Source organism: Meles meles, chromosome 13, assembly GCF_922984935.1.
Source record: "Meles meles chromosome 13, mMelMel3.1 paternal haplotype, whole genome shotgun sequence".
Taxonomy (NCBI): Eukaryota; Metazoa; Chordata; class Mammalia; order Carnivora; family Mustelidae; genus Meles; species Meles meles.
Genome location: NC_060078.1, coordinates 23,947,759 through 23,965,505, shown reverse-complemented (window position 1 = coordinate 23,965,505; position 17,747 = coordinate 23,947,759). Strand labels below are relative to the sequence as shown.

The following is a 17,747-nucleotide window of genomic DNA, read 5'->3' as shown; positions in this document are numbered from 1 at the left end:
GGCAAATGGATGTCATTTCTGAGATTAGGTTACAAAAGGGCTGTGGCTTCTGTCTCACTTGTGCACTGTGAGGGAAGTCAGGCACCATGTTGGGAACTGGCCCATGGAGAAGACCACCGCCAGCAAGGAATGAGACCCTCATCCCAATAGCCCTCAAGGACCCGTGTCCTGCCAATAAGCAAGTGAGCCGCTTAGAAGCAGGTTCGACCCCAGTGAGCTCTGAGATGACCGTAGCTCAGGTGGGCACCGTGATTACAAATTTGAGAATCCCTGAACCAGAGGCACCCCACTAAGCCTTACCCGGATGCTTGCCCCACAGAAACACTGAATAATAAGTGTTGTCCAAAGACACAAAAATTTGGGTAACTTGTTATACAACAATAGATTACTAATACACTCATCTTTACTACGGGATACATGCATGCATTTTTGTGTGATAATGAAATAAAGTCTATGAAAGAAGGTGCTAAAGACCAGTTTTGAATCTGCTTGAAAATTAGACTAATTTCTGCTGGGAAGTGGAAAAATGCTTCCTGCCACTGCCTAAATCCTGAAGCAACTACCTGTACAAGAGGCCTCTTCTTTTTGGGGGGACCCACAGAAATTTCCAAGAACACTATTTAACAATACGAGCGTATCTTCCGGGATGGAAGAGGAAGAGTAAAAGATAATCTTGCCAAGTAAGGCTAACTTTACGTTTTCTTTTCTCCAAGCAACTAAAGGGTAAGGGGCCGATACTACTCATCTCTTTGCCACCCCCACAGTACCCTGGATATACTAATAAATATTGGTTGAATTGAATTGAATAAAAATCTGCAGCCAAAAGGCCTCTGTTTAAAAATAGAAATGTTTTTCAAGAGGGGTATTGTATTACATCCTTAGCTACCAGAGAAGAAGCCCAAGCCTTGTCTCTCTTTTCCTCCTCCCACCTTTTCCAGATTCATCTTTGGAAGGCCCTTGGCACAGCTGCCCAGTCAGAATTGTGTTGCCTATAAGCACAGTCTACAGGCCCCGTAGGCACACAGTCCTCCAGCCCTCACGGCCAAGATCAAGATGTGGCTTCTCTTTGCTTAAAAAGAGAAACAAACAAAAATCAAACAAAAAGGGCAGAAAATAGCCCTTAAAAATTCAGGTAAAAAAAAAAAATAAAGGCAACTGAGGTATCTCAATATTCCCAGAATGTTTTCACTCCCCTGCTTCGAGGGGTCATTTAAGGAATTCGGGGGGTCAGGAGTGATGTGAACACCTGCTTGGCTGTCTATTGAATTACTGATCTATAGCATCAAAAATGTGGAGTGAGAAGCAGGACCTGTAGCGGAAAGGAAAAAAAAAATCACAACAACAACAGAGCCTGCTGATAATTTTAAAAGACACTACCATTTAGGTGATTCATATAATTTGCATTAAGAAAAACATCTTCGGCCTTTTTACTAGATCCTTCTTTTTGCCTGCCCCGATAGTTGGGGATGCATATTTTACAACCCAATGCATTGTTGCTGAACACACATTCAGCTCCCAGGAGCACAAAACACAATTAGACTATTATGGAGAATATTCACAAGAAACAGAATGGAACAGATTATTTCACTTAAGACACACAGAATTCAATTATTTTCTGTATTTATAACCCATGTACACCCGATTTTGGAATAATTTGGTGAGGACACAGAGCACTACGGCAGTGTTTTCATCTGAATTCAGGAATCTGATATACACTGTGGGATTAACCCAAAGCAAAAGGATTTAATGGCCCAGCAGGCAGTCTCTATTTGGAAGATCCTTCGTCTGAGATCACCCAGCCATGTTGGCTGGGACCCTTCCCTTCCCTTTGCATCCCTTTGCTGGTGCTTTTTTTTGCTTTTTAAAAGAACCTGCCCTTGCACATCTTAAAGATGTGTGTGAAAGACACCGCTGACCACCACCACCACCACTGCTATGAGAGGAGGACAGAGAGGAGGTGTGTGTGTGGGGGCATGTTTTAAATTGGGGGGAGGGTAAGAACAGGAAATAGGAGAGGCTTTTTTTTTTAATGGAGGGAAAGTGAGAGTATCTGAAATAAATTCACTGTTGTGCACATTCATCAGACCAGTTTCCCAGAGGTTGCCTCACAAGGGGGGCAGAACCTGAGAAGCAGCAGGTTTGGACTTTCTTGGGCATACCAAGAGGAACACCTGGAATGCAGAGTTGGTCTCTTCACACCATCATTCCCCCGTCTCATCCCATTTGGTTGTGGCTGATGCGAGAGACGCCCTCCACCCTCAAGGTCCTTAAAGACCTAAATGGTACAGAACAGAACAGGGATCTGACCGGAAGCCCCAAACATGGACCAAAAACTCTGCACCTTAACAGAAAAGTCTAGGACAGAAGGGAAGTCAGGAAGTTTCACTCTATTCGAATGGATAGTTTTTTAGTTACCATTTCTCAAACAATAGTTAGTAGTCCAACGGCTCAAGCAATACATTACTTATTAATGACCTATTAACAGTCTAGCACTATGACAGACTTCCTTGAGACAATAAAGTTACGATTTGGCCCCTGACCAGGGCAGGATCAATAGCAAGCATCTGCTAAAGGCCTAGGAGAAGCCAGGCCATGGTTTGGTGCTCTGTGCCCATATAGATTTCATTTGATATTCACAGCCCTGCAAGAGGAACCCATTTTACAGAAAAAGCAACTGAGATCCCAAAGAGATTAAGTAAGTAGACCAAGATGACATCCAGCTACGAACTGGCAAAGTAAGGATGCATATTTAGTTTTCTCAAGCTTCTAGACTAAGAGTTTCTATTCCGACCAGAAAGACAAAATGCACATGTGAAATTATTAATCAGCCCTGGCCTTCAGATTCAAGTCAAGCCTGATCTGCTAAACCCCCTGAAGTCTGGCCTCAGTCTACCTTATTTTCCACTAAATCCTGGCCCTTTTGCCCAGTGCAGACCATATCCAACATTGCTATGCCCTTCCTTCCTATCTATGTCCTTCCTATGGCTTCTTCTGTCATGGGTTTGCCCCTCTGTCCAAGTAATTCCTCAAAAACGCTCCATCCAAGAGAGCCCTGGTTATTTCCAAGGGCCTGCTCCCAAGCTTCCCGTTTCCAGAATACCTTCAGCATGACTACAGGCCATGCTCCCACTCGCACAAGCTTCTTTCCACAGCTCGAGTCCTGCACCCGCAGGCCTGACTGTGCGGGACAGCACCCTGCTATCCTAGTACACATGCCCCTTCTGTGTCTGCAGACCTCTGGAACTCTGGCCAGAGAGAAGGGTGAGGGCTTTTTCTACCTGGCTTTCCCCTTCTCATTTCTTTGCTGCCCCTTCAGGACCAATAGTTTCCTTTTCCTTTCACAGAAAATGGTACAAATGCAATAATGGTTTCAAAACTGAACTGTCCAAAGCTTTGCTCTAGAGAGTACAAGGTGGCAGCCTGATTGGGGGAAGAGGCTGGGGGGAAATATCCAGACTGAAGATATGTTTTGTTTGCCCCACAGCATCTTTTCAAACTTGGACCAAAGTGCCAACTACACTCACACAAAAATCTAGATTTCTGACACGTCTCCTGAGAAATGGAAAGACCTGGCACTATGAAATGACATTCCTGCCCAGCAATGATCAGCAGGATGTGAGTAGCAACATTTGAGTGAGTCACACACCCCCAGGCCCCTCAAGCATATTTTCTTCCAGACCTGGCTCATTCTACCTGGTCTCACCTGCCGGGCCCCGTGGGCATTTACACACGTGTGTCTGCTCTGGGTCCCCTTCTCCCCTACACAGTGGAAGACATCATAGAGGAGGTGGTGTTTGAGTGAGGCCTTGACAGAGAGATCCAGCTGTTGTGAGGTTTTACTTCAAAGAGAAATACCTCAGTGAGTTCTAGAACCCTTTGCTCATACCGCCTGGGTTTCCTTCTCTTGTCACCAGGATGGTGCAATGTTTTTGCCATCAGTGTTTTGGAATCAAGACAGCTCAAGCTCCCATTCAGTCTCTGTCATTTACCCAGTGAAGGAACTTAGAAACCTCGACAAGTCGCCCAACTTCTCAGGTTGCCTTCCTGCGAAATGGGGACGACACTAGAACCTATCTCATAGTGTTACTGTTGTAAGGAGTGAATAAAAGGCCACGCGAATGAACCCTAAGCATCTGGTTTTGCTACTGCCTTTGTTAATATCATTTTAGTCCAGGGCCAGATAGTAAGTATATTCAGCTCTGTGCGTCACAGTCTCCATCACACTACTCACCTCTGCTGCTACAGTGTGAAAGCTGCCAGAGACCATTTGTCAACAACTGAGTGCCGCTGTGTGCCAATAAAACTTTATTTACAAAACAGGAAGCTGGCCAGAGTTGACCAGTGGGCTTTAGTTTACCAACCTCATGTTTTCAATATTCCCACAGCTGGCCAATGTAAATCAGCTCTGAGGATGCTGTCTAGGTGTCTCAGTGACATCGAGAACAATAGGTACCCCCAGTGGGCAGAAGTGGGCATCTCTAACCTGTTTACTGGATTCACTGAGATGAGACTCAGCCCAGAAATCACCTTGTAGGGACACTGCTCCCACCTCTACACCTTGGCAAGAAACCTCTTCCCAACCTTCATCAGAATCTCGGTGGACCTGAGTTCAAATGTTGTTTCTTTCACACAAGGTCAGGCACTCCTGTCAGAGGTCCTGAATTTTTACTCCATCACACTGAGCACGCCACGCAACAACCCATTACTTGTGACAGCTGGATGAAGTACACACTCCCCACCTGATGGGCAGCTCCATGAAGACAGGATCTGCCTGGTTCCCCACCTCTGCCTCTCCAGAGCCCCAGGCTGGCCTGCATACAGAATGTGCTTGAGGGGGGCTGAGAAGAGTCTCCTCTCCTGTGAATAAGAGGCACCAAGTGCCTGCCTTGGGGCGGTGCGGGATTTAAGGAACCCTTTTAAACATTTTATTCCTCAAGTGCACGGTATTATGACTGAGTCAACCGCCAGTGGGACTGCATTCCTAGAGAGCGTTCAAGCACCACATGCTGACCAGATAAATAAAGGACAGAAGAAATAATATTCGTGAAGACTCAATTACAGGATAAGTCAGTCTATAGTCAAAGTCCCATTGTTAGTCCCTCAATATATTTTAAAGCGATAGGGAGACATGAAGGTCAGCAATCCTGGCAGAATTGAGGAAAACCCAGATTTTAATCCTGGCTCTGAGTCTTAACTATACGTGACCTTGGGCAAGTTACTTAACCTCCTTTGGTCTCAGCTGCCCCATCTATGAAGTATGAAAATGTCACAATACAACCAACCTAAGAGAATTTCTTTGAGAATTAAATGAGCATTTAATTTATATATTAATATATATGCAATGCCTGACATATAATGGCTACTCCATAAACAGAAAATGTTGTAACTTCATAGGAAACACTGTGGGTAAAACTCTGGCTGATGGTTTGGGCAAAGAAAAAGTCAGAGGCATTTTCTCTGGGTTGTGCATACATAGAGAAGAGAAAACTTTAGAAAAACGAAGTGTGAAAGTGGTTCTAAGACCAAAATATATGGGGATGGTTTTCCACCATTTTGGATCAATCAACCAAGTTGCTTTTTCCTTCTCACTGTGAAAAAATGAGTGAGCTCTATGGGAACAGAAATTTTTATCTGTGCATTAGTTATTGTGTTTGCTCTTAATGTCCGCACTGGAGAGAAATGACACATAGTAGGCATGCAATAAACATTTCAGAATGAAATAATCATCTGTGAATATCAGAGAGTGGAAGAAACGCCAATTTCGTTTGCCACCAAGAGTGCCATCTCAGCAAAGCTTTTCTTTTTTTTTTAGATTTATTTTTTTGACAGATAGAGATTACAAGTAGGCAGAGAGAGAGAGAGAGGAGGAAGCAGGCTCCCAGCCAAGCAGAGAGCCCGATGCGGGGCTTGATCCCAGGACCCTGGGATCATGACCTGAGCCGAATGCAGAGGCTTTAACCCGCTGAGCCACCCAGGCGCCCCTCAGCAAAGCTTTTCTTAAGCCAATATAAATAATACCATCAAAGGGCCATCCTAGCTTCAGCAAAGAATATGGAAATGAAGGTAAGGTCCACAGGGGACTGTGAACACCAAACCTGGTTTCTTTGTAATCACTGACCCTTGGGTGAGTATCTTGGCACTAACGTCCACACTCTAATTAGTGATTTCATACCAGTCATGTCCCACAGAGGCACCATCTACTGGTCTAAGACAAGGCGCTGGGATGTTCTATCCTGAACACACCCATGGGAAACTCTTGGCTACTTTTCTCAGAGTAGAACCTTGAGAGTAGCCCTTCTTCCTCAAAGCAGCAGACCATTGTGCTTGAGGCCACTGGCTGCTCAGCCCAAGATTTTTTCTGGCCTTTCTGTGTCCATTAAATGAAAGGGGCTGGACTTTTTCTCTCAAATGTCCTATAAGTCTATTCAAATGTTCATAGCAAATTAGACATGAGCCTTTTTCTTAGCTAACCATGCGACGTCTTCCTGATCCTCTTGATCAACAAAGCCAAGGTATGTCCAGCCAGTCACGGCTGAAGCCCAACATGTCCATGCGGTTGGCTCTGCCAACATCCAGCCAGGAGGAGGTCTCTGAGAGTCTGAGAATGTTCTGGGTGACCTTCTCTGCCTCTGAACCCTTTGCCCCATGTCAAGAGGCCCTCATTCTACAACGCAAATTTCCAACCAGAATGTTGCCAAAGTTGGGTAGTCACAGAAGAAAAACAACTAAACCTGAGCCTGTCGTGGAGGAAAGTCAGAGAACAAGGCAATGAGTAAGAACATTTTTATTCTCTGGTATAATATCTGGGTAGTTTGTTTTTTTCCATTGGTACCCTGAGCTGAGCTCAACCCAGAGGATGGCAAGCAAAGCTTGGACTAAAGGGAAAACAAGTATACTCTCACAGTGCTTTCCAACCCTATGGTCCACAGGGGGCTTGGGGCAGGCCCAGCGACAGGTAACTGGTGATAACTTGGCCTGTTATCTCTGTAGTATGCGAGGCTTCCCTTGTAGGCGTCAGAACAAAACAAAAAGCCCCACATGCATATCCGTATAGACACACACACTCTAATATGTATGTATTTATACGTATTTTTAAAACATATTCCTCCCTTCAGAAAAATACACAGAATTAGCACGTTTAAATTATTTGCACTTAGTTCTTTGTCTCCAGTTATACTGTGTTCTTTTGTGCTGGTAAAACAACATGGGCTTTAATTAGCAAATATCTGTAAATAATTTACTTGCTTTTCAAATACAACAGAACAATGGGGTCAATTTTCACATACATTTACCCAGCATGCAACCTGGGTCTTAAGCCAGACTCTCCATTGTTCAATAACTATATCAAGCTGTCCAACTCTTGCTGCCTTCTCGGTGGAGGTAGGGGAGGTTAGGGGGCCAGAAGCCCAGGTTCTGGTAGCAACATCCCATTGTGCAAGACCCCAGAAGGCAAGCATATAGCATTGTCCATCCCCGGTTAAAAGAAGTCTTAATGATTTCTGACTCTGGAAACTTCTGCCAGGAATGTGGGAGTGTGCCAAGGGCAAAGGGCATTTAACGCTCTGCCACCCCATTGCCCCCGACCCCCGACAGCATGAGCCCCAAAACACAAGGCACTATGTCTGAGGTCTATGAATCACTGAGCCCTGCCTAGGCTCTCCAGGGTTAAGGCTGGGCCCTTCACAAAAGTGCAAAGAAAGATGTTAAATCAAATGAGAATGACTGCTCCAGGACTGGAGGCACTATTATTTTGAATAAGATTGAAAAGGCCAGAAAAAGCAATTCAAAAGCATTTCAATTATGTATTTCCCAGAACTACATCTTTGAGCAACTAATGCAAATGTTACCACCACAATAAAACTTCTTCCCACATAAAAGCATATAAAACAGGTTGAACAGCATATACTTTATATATCATATGCATATTTTTGACTATTAATAAAAAATTCAAAATCTATGTATGCCTTACTCTCCTAAGCAATACAGTAATTATGATTAAGGGACAGGCAGCAGAAAAAGAGCCAATTTATCTTACTCGTGCTCAGGAATACTATTGTGTAACTAAGCAACTAAAGACAAAATATGGTCTAATTAATTCACTCCTATGCTTATTTAAAATACACAATTAGAACATTTTTATTTTCCAGCCTGCACAGTAGCTCAACATGCTTGAGGGTGTGGAAAGCAAAGCCTATTATTCTCAAAGACAAGAGTTTAATGTTTAGTGCCACTGATCAGGCTTGGAAGTCAGCTCTGGGGAGGAGGGGGTATGTTCGGAGTCACGAGAAAGGAAAGGTATGGTACGGGGGAAGAGGGTTCTGGGGCCACTGGACTGCCTAGTAACACGTGGCCTCTCCCCGCTCTTTTCCTCGCTGTGGCACAGGGGTGGAGAAAGGGCCATGAACTTGATGGTCATGCGTGCAAGGACACGCGCCCCTGTGCGTCTATTTATACAGCCACAGAGATGCTCCAGAAAATTCACGTAATTAAAGCACACATCCTCGTCTGTGTGATAAATGTCAAATACCCATCTTTGACGCCGCTAACAGTGCATCTGATTTTAAAAGCGGAATTAATTTACGCAAGTGTGTGCTGGAGATTGATGCCATTAGCGTGATTCGAAAGCACCCTTTCTGTAATAATCATCATCTGCATGTTTAAAACGTGTTGCCCATCCGGACATTCACTGTCCAGGACGTGAGTCGTGTTTTTGGAAGGCCGAGGCCCGGGTTCTAATGTCCGGCAAGCGGGCGCAGACCACAGCGTGGCTGGAAAAAGCCATCTGTGCCTGTGCGAAGCCACAGGAGTACAGTTTTCAAGAAATGAAGGAAATCCATGACCGCATTTCTGAGAGGCGAATGAATCTTTAAGCCAACAGCCGATAAGTTTTTTGTTTTAAATTTCTTTAAAAGCCAAACCAACGGGTAATCACTAGCTACAATATTATTCTGAGTGGAAGATGGCAAATATCCAGCTGCCTTGGCTATAAAAAATGACAAGCAAATGCATTTGATCCGAGCAATTATATTCTGGATATTGGTTAAAACGAGACGTTGATAAATGGGCTTGAGTCGTGTATCACTAGCATCCACCACGAACAATGGTATGCTTTATTAATAATTAATAACGAAGTATTTACATGTATGGACTCGTGTACTTCATAAAAATAACATTTCCTTAGTATGTGCCTGACACTCTAAATGTCACGGGAGGATTTAATTGCTTACAATTTTGACTCACTATCAGACACTGGCCTAGTTAAGACCACCAGTCTGGAAAGCACGCCCGCTCACGGGAGCTGCCAACCCCACTCAGGTGAGGAGTGACCGGTCCCCTGGCGTCCAGTGTGTGGTCAGACTGCCATCGCACAACCCCGACTTTTTAATGGGCCGAGGGCTGAAGATGGGAAAAGTACTCAAACACAAAGATGTTGGATCTAGCCTCGTCATCAGTCCCAAATAGGCACCGATCTCTTTGGTGAGTACTCCGAAAGAAAATCTACGCTTTTCCACGTCTTTTGTGAAAAAACGATGATGGATTTTAGACGAGAAAGAACACATGTGACGGGGTGTGCTGCAGCTGGCCCACACGGGAATGACCCATCACGGGTCCTCTGACAGGAAGAAACCAGGCTGACCTTTGAGAAAGCAGGCTGTGGGAAAGAACGTTTCGGATGGCTGAGGTCATGTAGTCATTCAATAAATACTTAGTGACTGGCACTGAATACTGGAGGGGGGACCCAGAGGTGAAAAAGTCACAACCTGCAGTTCCTGAGAACACCGCTAGGGTGGGAAAGGGGGGATGTGGACAGGGGGAGTGACAGGCAAAGGAAAAGGACGCAGATAACCCTCACAGACTGCGCATGTGCAAAGTACAAGGGAGGGCAAGCCAAGCACAGCCCAGTAAGAGCCCTGAAGGCAGGGATTCCCGCCTACCTTGTCCAGGGCTGTATCCCCAGGGCCTAGAACAGGCTCTGGCACAAAGTAGGTGCTGTATAAATATGCTCCGAGTGATCAAGACTTCAAAGATAAAGACAATACTTTCTAGTTTCCAGAAAGATCAGGAAAGGCTATAAATAGTGGCTTTAATTAATCTACACTTTAACTAAGGAGCACAGAGAAAGTCTGACAGCTTTTCTGTGACCACTGTCTGTCCACGGGAGTAAACAGCAAACTCTTTGAGGGCTGAGGCCATTCTCCTTCATATCTGTATTCTGTTGTCCAGCACACAGTAGGTCTTCAATCAACGGCTCTGAGCTGAATAAATTCTTTTTCCAAAATCATGCAGATCGCGAGTCTTCCTTTGAACACACATTGCATTTATTGTCAGCACAATCCACTAATGTGTTATATAACGTCTTACGTTGTTTTTACATTTTTAAAAACATGTTGATCTCATCTCTCAATGAAGACTGATAAGCTTCTTGAGAAACAGGGTCGCACCATGAACTGTTTTTCATCTATCTCTGTACCTAGCCAAGCTCCAAGTACATGGTTAGCACTCAACAAGTAGTTTTTGATTAACTCAAGAGAGATGACACCAACATTTGCTAGAGTTAGGATCTGAACCTACAAAATCTAACTCAGTACACATTCTACTGATTCTTAAATTTTAATATTAGAATCAATGCTGAAACAGAGATTTGTTTGCACAGATATTTTTGACATATGACTGTTAAATTATTTCTTAATTTTACTGGGTCTTGCTCCAGCCCAAGTAAGAAAGAGAAAAAAGTATACAATCCCGCTCCCTATTTCAAATCAACTTCATAGGCCAGGGGTCAGCAAACATTTTTGCAAAGGACCAAACAGTAAATTATTTCCCAATTTCTACCATGCGGGTCATATGGTCGCTGTCACAGCTACTCAACTTGACTACTGTAACTTGAAAGCTGTTATAAACAATATGTAAACAAACAAGTCCGACTATGTTCCAATAAAACTTTACAAAAACAGACAGTGGTCCAGATTCAGCCCTCAGGCCGTAGTTCACTGATGCTTATCACAGTCCTCTGAATTCTCACCAGACAGTTCATTAGTTCTCACCCTAGTTCGGAAGGGCCAGTCAGTCAGAGAAAAGTTAATCCTTTTCCTAGGTGAAGGTCGTGACTAAAACTACTAAGAACTGCTAGAACTGCGTCCCTTGTTTGCTGAGCTCTCCTGTAGTACGTGCTTGTGCCAGTGAGCAGGCCCTTTCCATTATTGTTTCTAATTCTCTTGACAAAGTAGAGATCATTAGATCCATTTAACAGATGGAGAAACTGAGACTCAGAAAAGCTAAAGAAATGGTCCAAGGCCAGTGAGGTCGCTTGAAGAGGTCTTGGAAATTTTAAAAACGTCAGCTCGTGGATATAGACCAGAGACGGAGCAGCTATCCACAGCTAGAACAGGGTCGGTCCAGCACCTCCTAGATTTCAAGACATGTCTGACTAACACGAGATGTGATACAAGCAGGCAATCTTTTAAACAAATCCTACCGATTCAGAGGACAGCATAGTTCCATACTGAAATGTCAGTCTTTAAGGAACTTCTTATTTTGATGACATGGCAAAACTCACCCTATGGATGAAAGCCAACCTGATTTGGGGAGACCTGTATTGGGTATTTGTCTTAGCAAACTAACCTAGATGCTGTCCTCTCACAGAGAAAATCTTTCTTTAGAAAAAAGGGGTGGTGGGGGCACCTGGGTGGCTCAGTGGGTTAAGCCCCTGCCTTTGATCCTAGTGTCCTGGGATGGAGACCCACATGTGGCTCGCTACTCAGTGGAGAGTCTGCTTCTCCCTCTCCCTCTGCCCCTCCTCCTGGCTGTGCTCTGTCTCGCAAATAAATAAGTAAAATCTTAAAAAGAAAGAAAGAAAGAAAGAAAGAAAGAAGTGGTAGTGGTCTCAAACTTCAACGAGAACAGCAGTACAAATATTAATGGTAATAACAATGAGTCAGCCACTACCGGAGAATATACTATGTGCCAATCTCAGTTGTAAGCACTTTACATGTACTGACTCATTTAATCCTTAAGGCAATCCTAGGGAGTATACTATATCTCCATTTCATAGATGAGAAAAGTGAGGCAATGTTTAAAATGTAGGCTCCTGGACCCAATTCCAAAGATTCCAATCGAGTTAGTTTCAACAGGGGCTCTGGAATATGAATTTCTGACCATTTTTAACCAGATAGTAACCACTTGTAGAAAGCCTGACTACTAGCTAGAATCTGCTTGATCTTGACTTCCTGACATCATTAGCTTACTCATCCACACTCGCAGTTTCAGGTGACCAGGAAAGCTTCTTGTAGAATCCAGCCTACAGTCAGGCTGAAATCCAAGCTTGTACATCTACCTCTTTTAAAAGGGTATATTGCCAATAGATGAAGCGCTTGGCAATTTGAAAATGAATGTAATCAGAAGTTACCCAGTAACAGAACCAATTACCCGCCTACTTTGCCATTTTCCTCTTCTCAAGAGGTAGTGGCTGAATGTGGCAATTGTGGGTAATTACTAAAGACACTTAACTCCTGTATATGGCTCTACTATTCACTTTCATGGTAATTTAAGACGGTATCATGATTAGGCCTGGGAACCTGCACACAGGCATATTAGTTTCTCTGCTTATTGTTTATAAATTAATAATATCTATAATAAAAGCTGCTGCAGTCATCACTCTTTTCTATTTATTTAAGGACTGTACCATTTTTGAAGTACTTTTGCCCATATAATGCCTCTTGATATTCACGACAATCCACAGTCTGCCTCATTATTGTCCCCATTTTGCTGCTGGAGAAACTGAGGCTCAGAGTGTTTATGCTGGTTCAAGGTCGAACAAATACTAAGTTGCGGAATCAAGATGTGACTCTGGACTGCTTTTTCTCCTACGTGAATGCAGCAGTAAGTCATTATCAGAGTTATTATAAATAATAATAAATTATTAATGATTATTAATAATCATATTAAAACACAACTGCTCTCATTAGATACCATGAGCTCAAATCAGCTGAACTTTATAGAATAAGAATGGTTCTGCTACCTAAAATCCAGTGACCTTTGGCAAAATGGATTGACTAGTCATGATTCTAAAATGAACAAGGACTTGCCCATATTAGTGCATACTTCTAGAATATAATATGGTGCATTAAAACGCTGGTGTCAAGGGTAGAATTCAGTGGTGGAAAAAAAAAAAAAAAGAAAAACAATCCTAAAGCTTAGGAAGGCCTACGTTCTAGCCTGGTGACCTTTGACAAACCACATAACCTCTCTAAGCCTGTCTCCATCTGTAAAATGGCATACAAAGTCCTGCCTTATCCAGCCTCATACAATTATTGCAAGGATCAATAAAATATTCCCCAAAAAGGCCCTCTGCAGATGATAGCAAACCACACAGGGACGCTATTTCTAATCTCGCACAATGATAATTTTCCTGCTTTTAGAACTGACGTCTTTACATTTCAAGAAATCATAAATAGACAGAATGGTTCTCTTAAACCAAAAAAGCATACTGAGTCCTGGCTGTCCTTTCGAAATGGATGCTGATGTCAGCTCAATCAAGAAATTATTAACCTCCATTTGGTTACTTAAAATAAACTGTACTGGCTGATTAAATGTGCTGAACATTTTCTCCAAGTAACAGTGCACATCACCAAGAAACCTTTCTCTTTCAGTTACACTTTGCAAATGGCAAATGCATCATTCAAAACTATTTAAAATCAATAACAAAAATCATTTCACTGTATATAAACAAGTTAATGGAGTAAGTGAAAACAAAGCAAATTTCTTAATGAGAGGACCCTGTTGCCCCCTCTAGGTGCCTGCAGTAAATGCTGGTTTCCCTATGCTCTCCTCCAGAGGAGACTGCTGCTGCTATTCAGCTAATGAATGACTAACTTAGGCCAGGGGGGAAATGACATCACCAGGGTGGAAAACAGATCTGGATTGGGAAACTTTCTACCTGCTTTACATTTGTCATAATTATTTTGCACAATGCAGCCTGCATTTGCATAATTTTGAGGCGTGTCATTATCTCAATTGAAAATTGTTTTAATATGGCTGAATAATTCACAATGACATCAGCCAAAGTCCTAATGAAATATACAAGTATAATCATACAGCTAATTACCAGCCGTGTTAGCATTAAGAAACAAATCATGCATAATATTAGACGATGTATATGCAGCTGAGGATTATAAATAGAGCCATCTCCCTCCGCAAACCCCCTAGAGTTTACTTTTAAATGGCAAGATTAATTTTCTTAGGTATGGCTCATATAGCAGTGACGAAATGTACAGATCATTACAACGGCTCGCTTTCATTTGCCCTTAATGAACAATTTTAAAAAATCGTTTATTTAAAAATACTGTGTATCTATGCATTATCAGCAGTTCTAACAGATGTAACCTTGGGCTAAAACGGTTTTTAGTCTTAAATCAGAATTCACTATTTAATTACACCGACAGAAATTAAAACTGGACCAAGTGGGGTGAACTCGGGGTCTTTAAAAATATTTCAATTTCAATTTAAAAAAAAAGAAAGAGAAGGAGAGTGACCACAAAATATCTCATAAAACACTGAATAATTTCCTTCTGGGTTTAGGCAGAAGTCTATTAGGCACCAGCTCTTTTCTGGATATTTAATCCTTCCCTTTTCCAGATCACAGGCCATGTTGAAGTAATAAATTTGAAAAGCAAATAATAAGAAATCAGGAGGGGGAGGGGAAGAAGACAGCTGCGCAGGAAAGTTGGGTCGGGGGAGGGGACCGAGCTAGACCTTGGGAGGGGGAAAGAGCTCAACCTGTTGGTAGGGTGCAGGATTTTTCACAGTATTTCCAAACAACACCTTTGTAAAATTGCAGGCAGACGTCGGGAAGTATGAACGTTTAAAACCCAAAGCGGGCGGGAGAGGGCGGGGGAGGCGGGGGTGGGGGGGAAGGTTCGGGGAGGAGGGCGGGGCTTATTTCCGAAGAGGCAGATCTGAGGGCGAAGGTTTTGACGAACTCCAGTAATTAACCGGCATAGACCACTGATGGGTAATTCGATCCTGGGAGAGGGAGTGAACTGGCGATGCCAAAAGTACAATCAACTCCATCAGACCAAGGAATTTTGGAAGGACTGGCAGGCAGCTCCACGTTCCGGGATGAGTTAAACGGGTGACCATTCATTTAACAAAAAGATCCTTACATCTACCTCGAAAGCTCGAGGGCCTGGCAGAGAGCTACCTGCCCTCAAAAGTCTCAGTCTGATCACCCTGCTCTCGCTCGGGCAACACAAAGCCTTGCCAGGCGGCTGCGCGCCCTCCCTCCCCACCGCACCGAGGGCACAGCCTCCCCAAAATAGTTCCCCCGGTGGGTATCAGGGCGCTGAGGTTGGTCAGCTGACAAGGGGAGCCCGCAGAACTGCGGTCACACATGAAATGACAGAGCCGAAGGGAGGCGGCCGCCCCGGCGCCCGGTGACAGCAGCTCACCTCGGGCGTCCTCCCGGGAGCGCGGCTAGCGCCCCCGCGGCCGTCCAGAAACGTGCCGGCGAAGCTCCGTCCCTCCCCACCCTCCCCGGGAGCGCCGTCTGGGCACGGAGGCCGCCGGACCCGCGGGGCCAGTGGGCGAGCACACACCCCTCTGCCTTCCCCCCCGGTCCCGGTCCCACACATCCCCAAAGATTGCGCTGGAAGACGTCCACTTTGCGTGGAGTAATTGAAAACTAGAACATCAAATGGCTTGTCCGAGGGGGAGGGGGTGGGGGCGAGAGATAGTTGTTAATGCTTAACGTGTTTGTGCCGGTTACACGACCGCTTTGAAATCCGCCCGGGCAGATCTGCAAGTTATTTGAATGTATTATTCCAGTACCTGTCATTTATCACTTTATTCAACACGTCTTTGCCAACTCAATAGCTTTTGATCTCACTCTGCCTCCATTTCGTAATTTCCGCCCTCTTAAACATATCAAATACTTACTTAAAAAAAAAAAAAAGTGAACAATATCGAAACCCACCGAAAGAAATCCACCCAGCCCCGACTGAGCCAGACGCGAAGGTAAAATTTTCAAAAGGCAAAAAAATATAAAAAGCATGTGATGTTCAAGCGGCAGTAGCAAGAGAGCGAACGATCTCTCTCTCTCTCTCTCTCTCACACACACACACACATCTTTGAACAAAACCCTTCTCGAACAAGTTATTTGATCTTTACTAAAATCAGCAGTTGGATCCTCTTTGTAAAGCTGACAGCCAAACTCTGACAATGGCAAAATACTCGAGCCCCAGCTAGTGGCGCTACCCCTTTAAAAAAGGAGTCGATCCTGCTCGCCTGCAGAAGTGAATACAGTATTTTCAAGCTTGCCCTGTAATAAGCATTACTGGGGGGGTGGGGGGGGGTAATAAAGAAAGAAGAGAGGGAGATATAAGTTTACCACCTCGCCATGGTCGCTATTTCTGCCCTGGGGAGTGTCTTCTGGGAGGAAATAAAGTTTAGAGCTGGATAAAAGTTGCCGGCTGGTCCTCTCTTCCCACAACAGCTGGAGCTCCGCTATGCAAATCGGATCCTTTGGCGTACATCTTACAAAGAAAAAGTCGCCAAGGGACAAAATTCTTGGTTTGCCTTCAAGGTGGAATTGAAAAGCCTTGTAGAAAATGTAAGGTCCGTGCAAGCCACACGGTGAGCCGACCCACTGCAGGGGGAAAAAAAGCACCAAATAAATAACGTAGCCATCAGAGCACAAACATCTATTCCCAGACACATTTACACACAGACATCCACACACTCTTAATACAGAGGAGCCAACAGATATAAGCTGGGTGGAAAAATAATAGAACCCACAAATTTTCTGCCTCCCTTAAAAAAAAAAACCAAAAACAAAAACAAAACAACAACAACAACAACAAAAAACTCCGGGCACCCCCACCGCCACCTCTCCCTACTTCTCCATCCGAGGCGGTAAAATTACATTATGTATGTATGATCAGTGCAGGGATTTTTTTAAACAATAAAAATGATTTGGGGGGATGCAGAGGGTAAAAGTTTGGTGAAAAGTTTGTGGGGGGTGTGGGTGGGTGCAGAGGTGTGGGTGAGTTGGGGGGCTGGGGGGTGCCGGGGGGTGCCGGGATCGGAGGAGCGGAGGAGAGCGAAATACCTGGAGTGAGTTGGGCTCCATCTCGACGTTCTGAATTGATTGAACTCAACATTCTCTCCAAACTTGTTGGCTTGAATGGATTGCATCAGGTCCTGGCAGGGAAAAACATTCTCTGCCTTCAGCTGGCGTAATGTCTCAATATAAAACTGAGCTCTTGCCTCCCCTTCGGCACCAAAATGATTGAAAATATGTCCTAATATTTCTCTGACGACTCAATTTTCAGCTCCTGTCAAAACTGTGTAGGTTTCATTCCAAATGTGGGATGATCAAATTCATAATCGGAAGAAAGGTTCCGTCCGATCTCGGCGGGAAGCGGATGGATCAAGACAAAAAACATATAGAAAGGTTTGTAAAAATAAAATCCACCCTAAAACTGTGTGAAGATGAGATCTCCCTCCTCCCAATCTCCCTTGTCTGGGGGTGTCGTCTAATGAGATTTTTGGAGGAGACAAGAGCTAGCAAGCTCCGCTGTGCATCTGACAGGACCTGCTTGTATATGTCTAATATAAAGAACATTTCCTGCAGAGATTCCGGGGCGCTGCTCCTCTTTCTAATGCTCCTTAGCAGATTTGCTGTTATTAGACATGTAGATTTGTTTGATAGTTAAATTACGCTTCCTCACTGCCATGTTTTCGAGAACTAA

At 44.0% G+C, this 17,747-nt stretch overlaps 1 protein-coding gene across 1 annotated transcript in view; it reads right to left on the bottom strand.

The window, feature by feature from the left end:
* Nucleotides 1-17,476, bottom strand: part of ARID5B (AT-rich interaction domain 5B) — a 179,393-nt gene extending 161,917 nt beyond the window's left edge. The window contains exons 1-2 of the mRNA XM_046026990.1: nt 17,105-17,476; nt 16,388-16,642 (exon numbers count right to left, since the gene is read on the bottom strand). Coding sequence (XP_045882946.1) covers nt 16,388-16,642; nt 17,105-17,125 — 276 coding nt within the window. The 5' untranslated portion in view covers nt 17,126-17,476. The remainder of the gene's footprint in view (nt 1-16,387; nt 16,643-17,104) is intronic.
* Between the last annotated feature and the right edge of the window lie 271 nt (nt 17,477-17,747).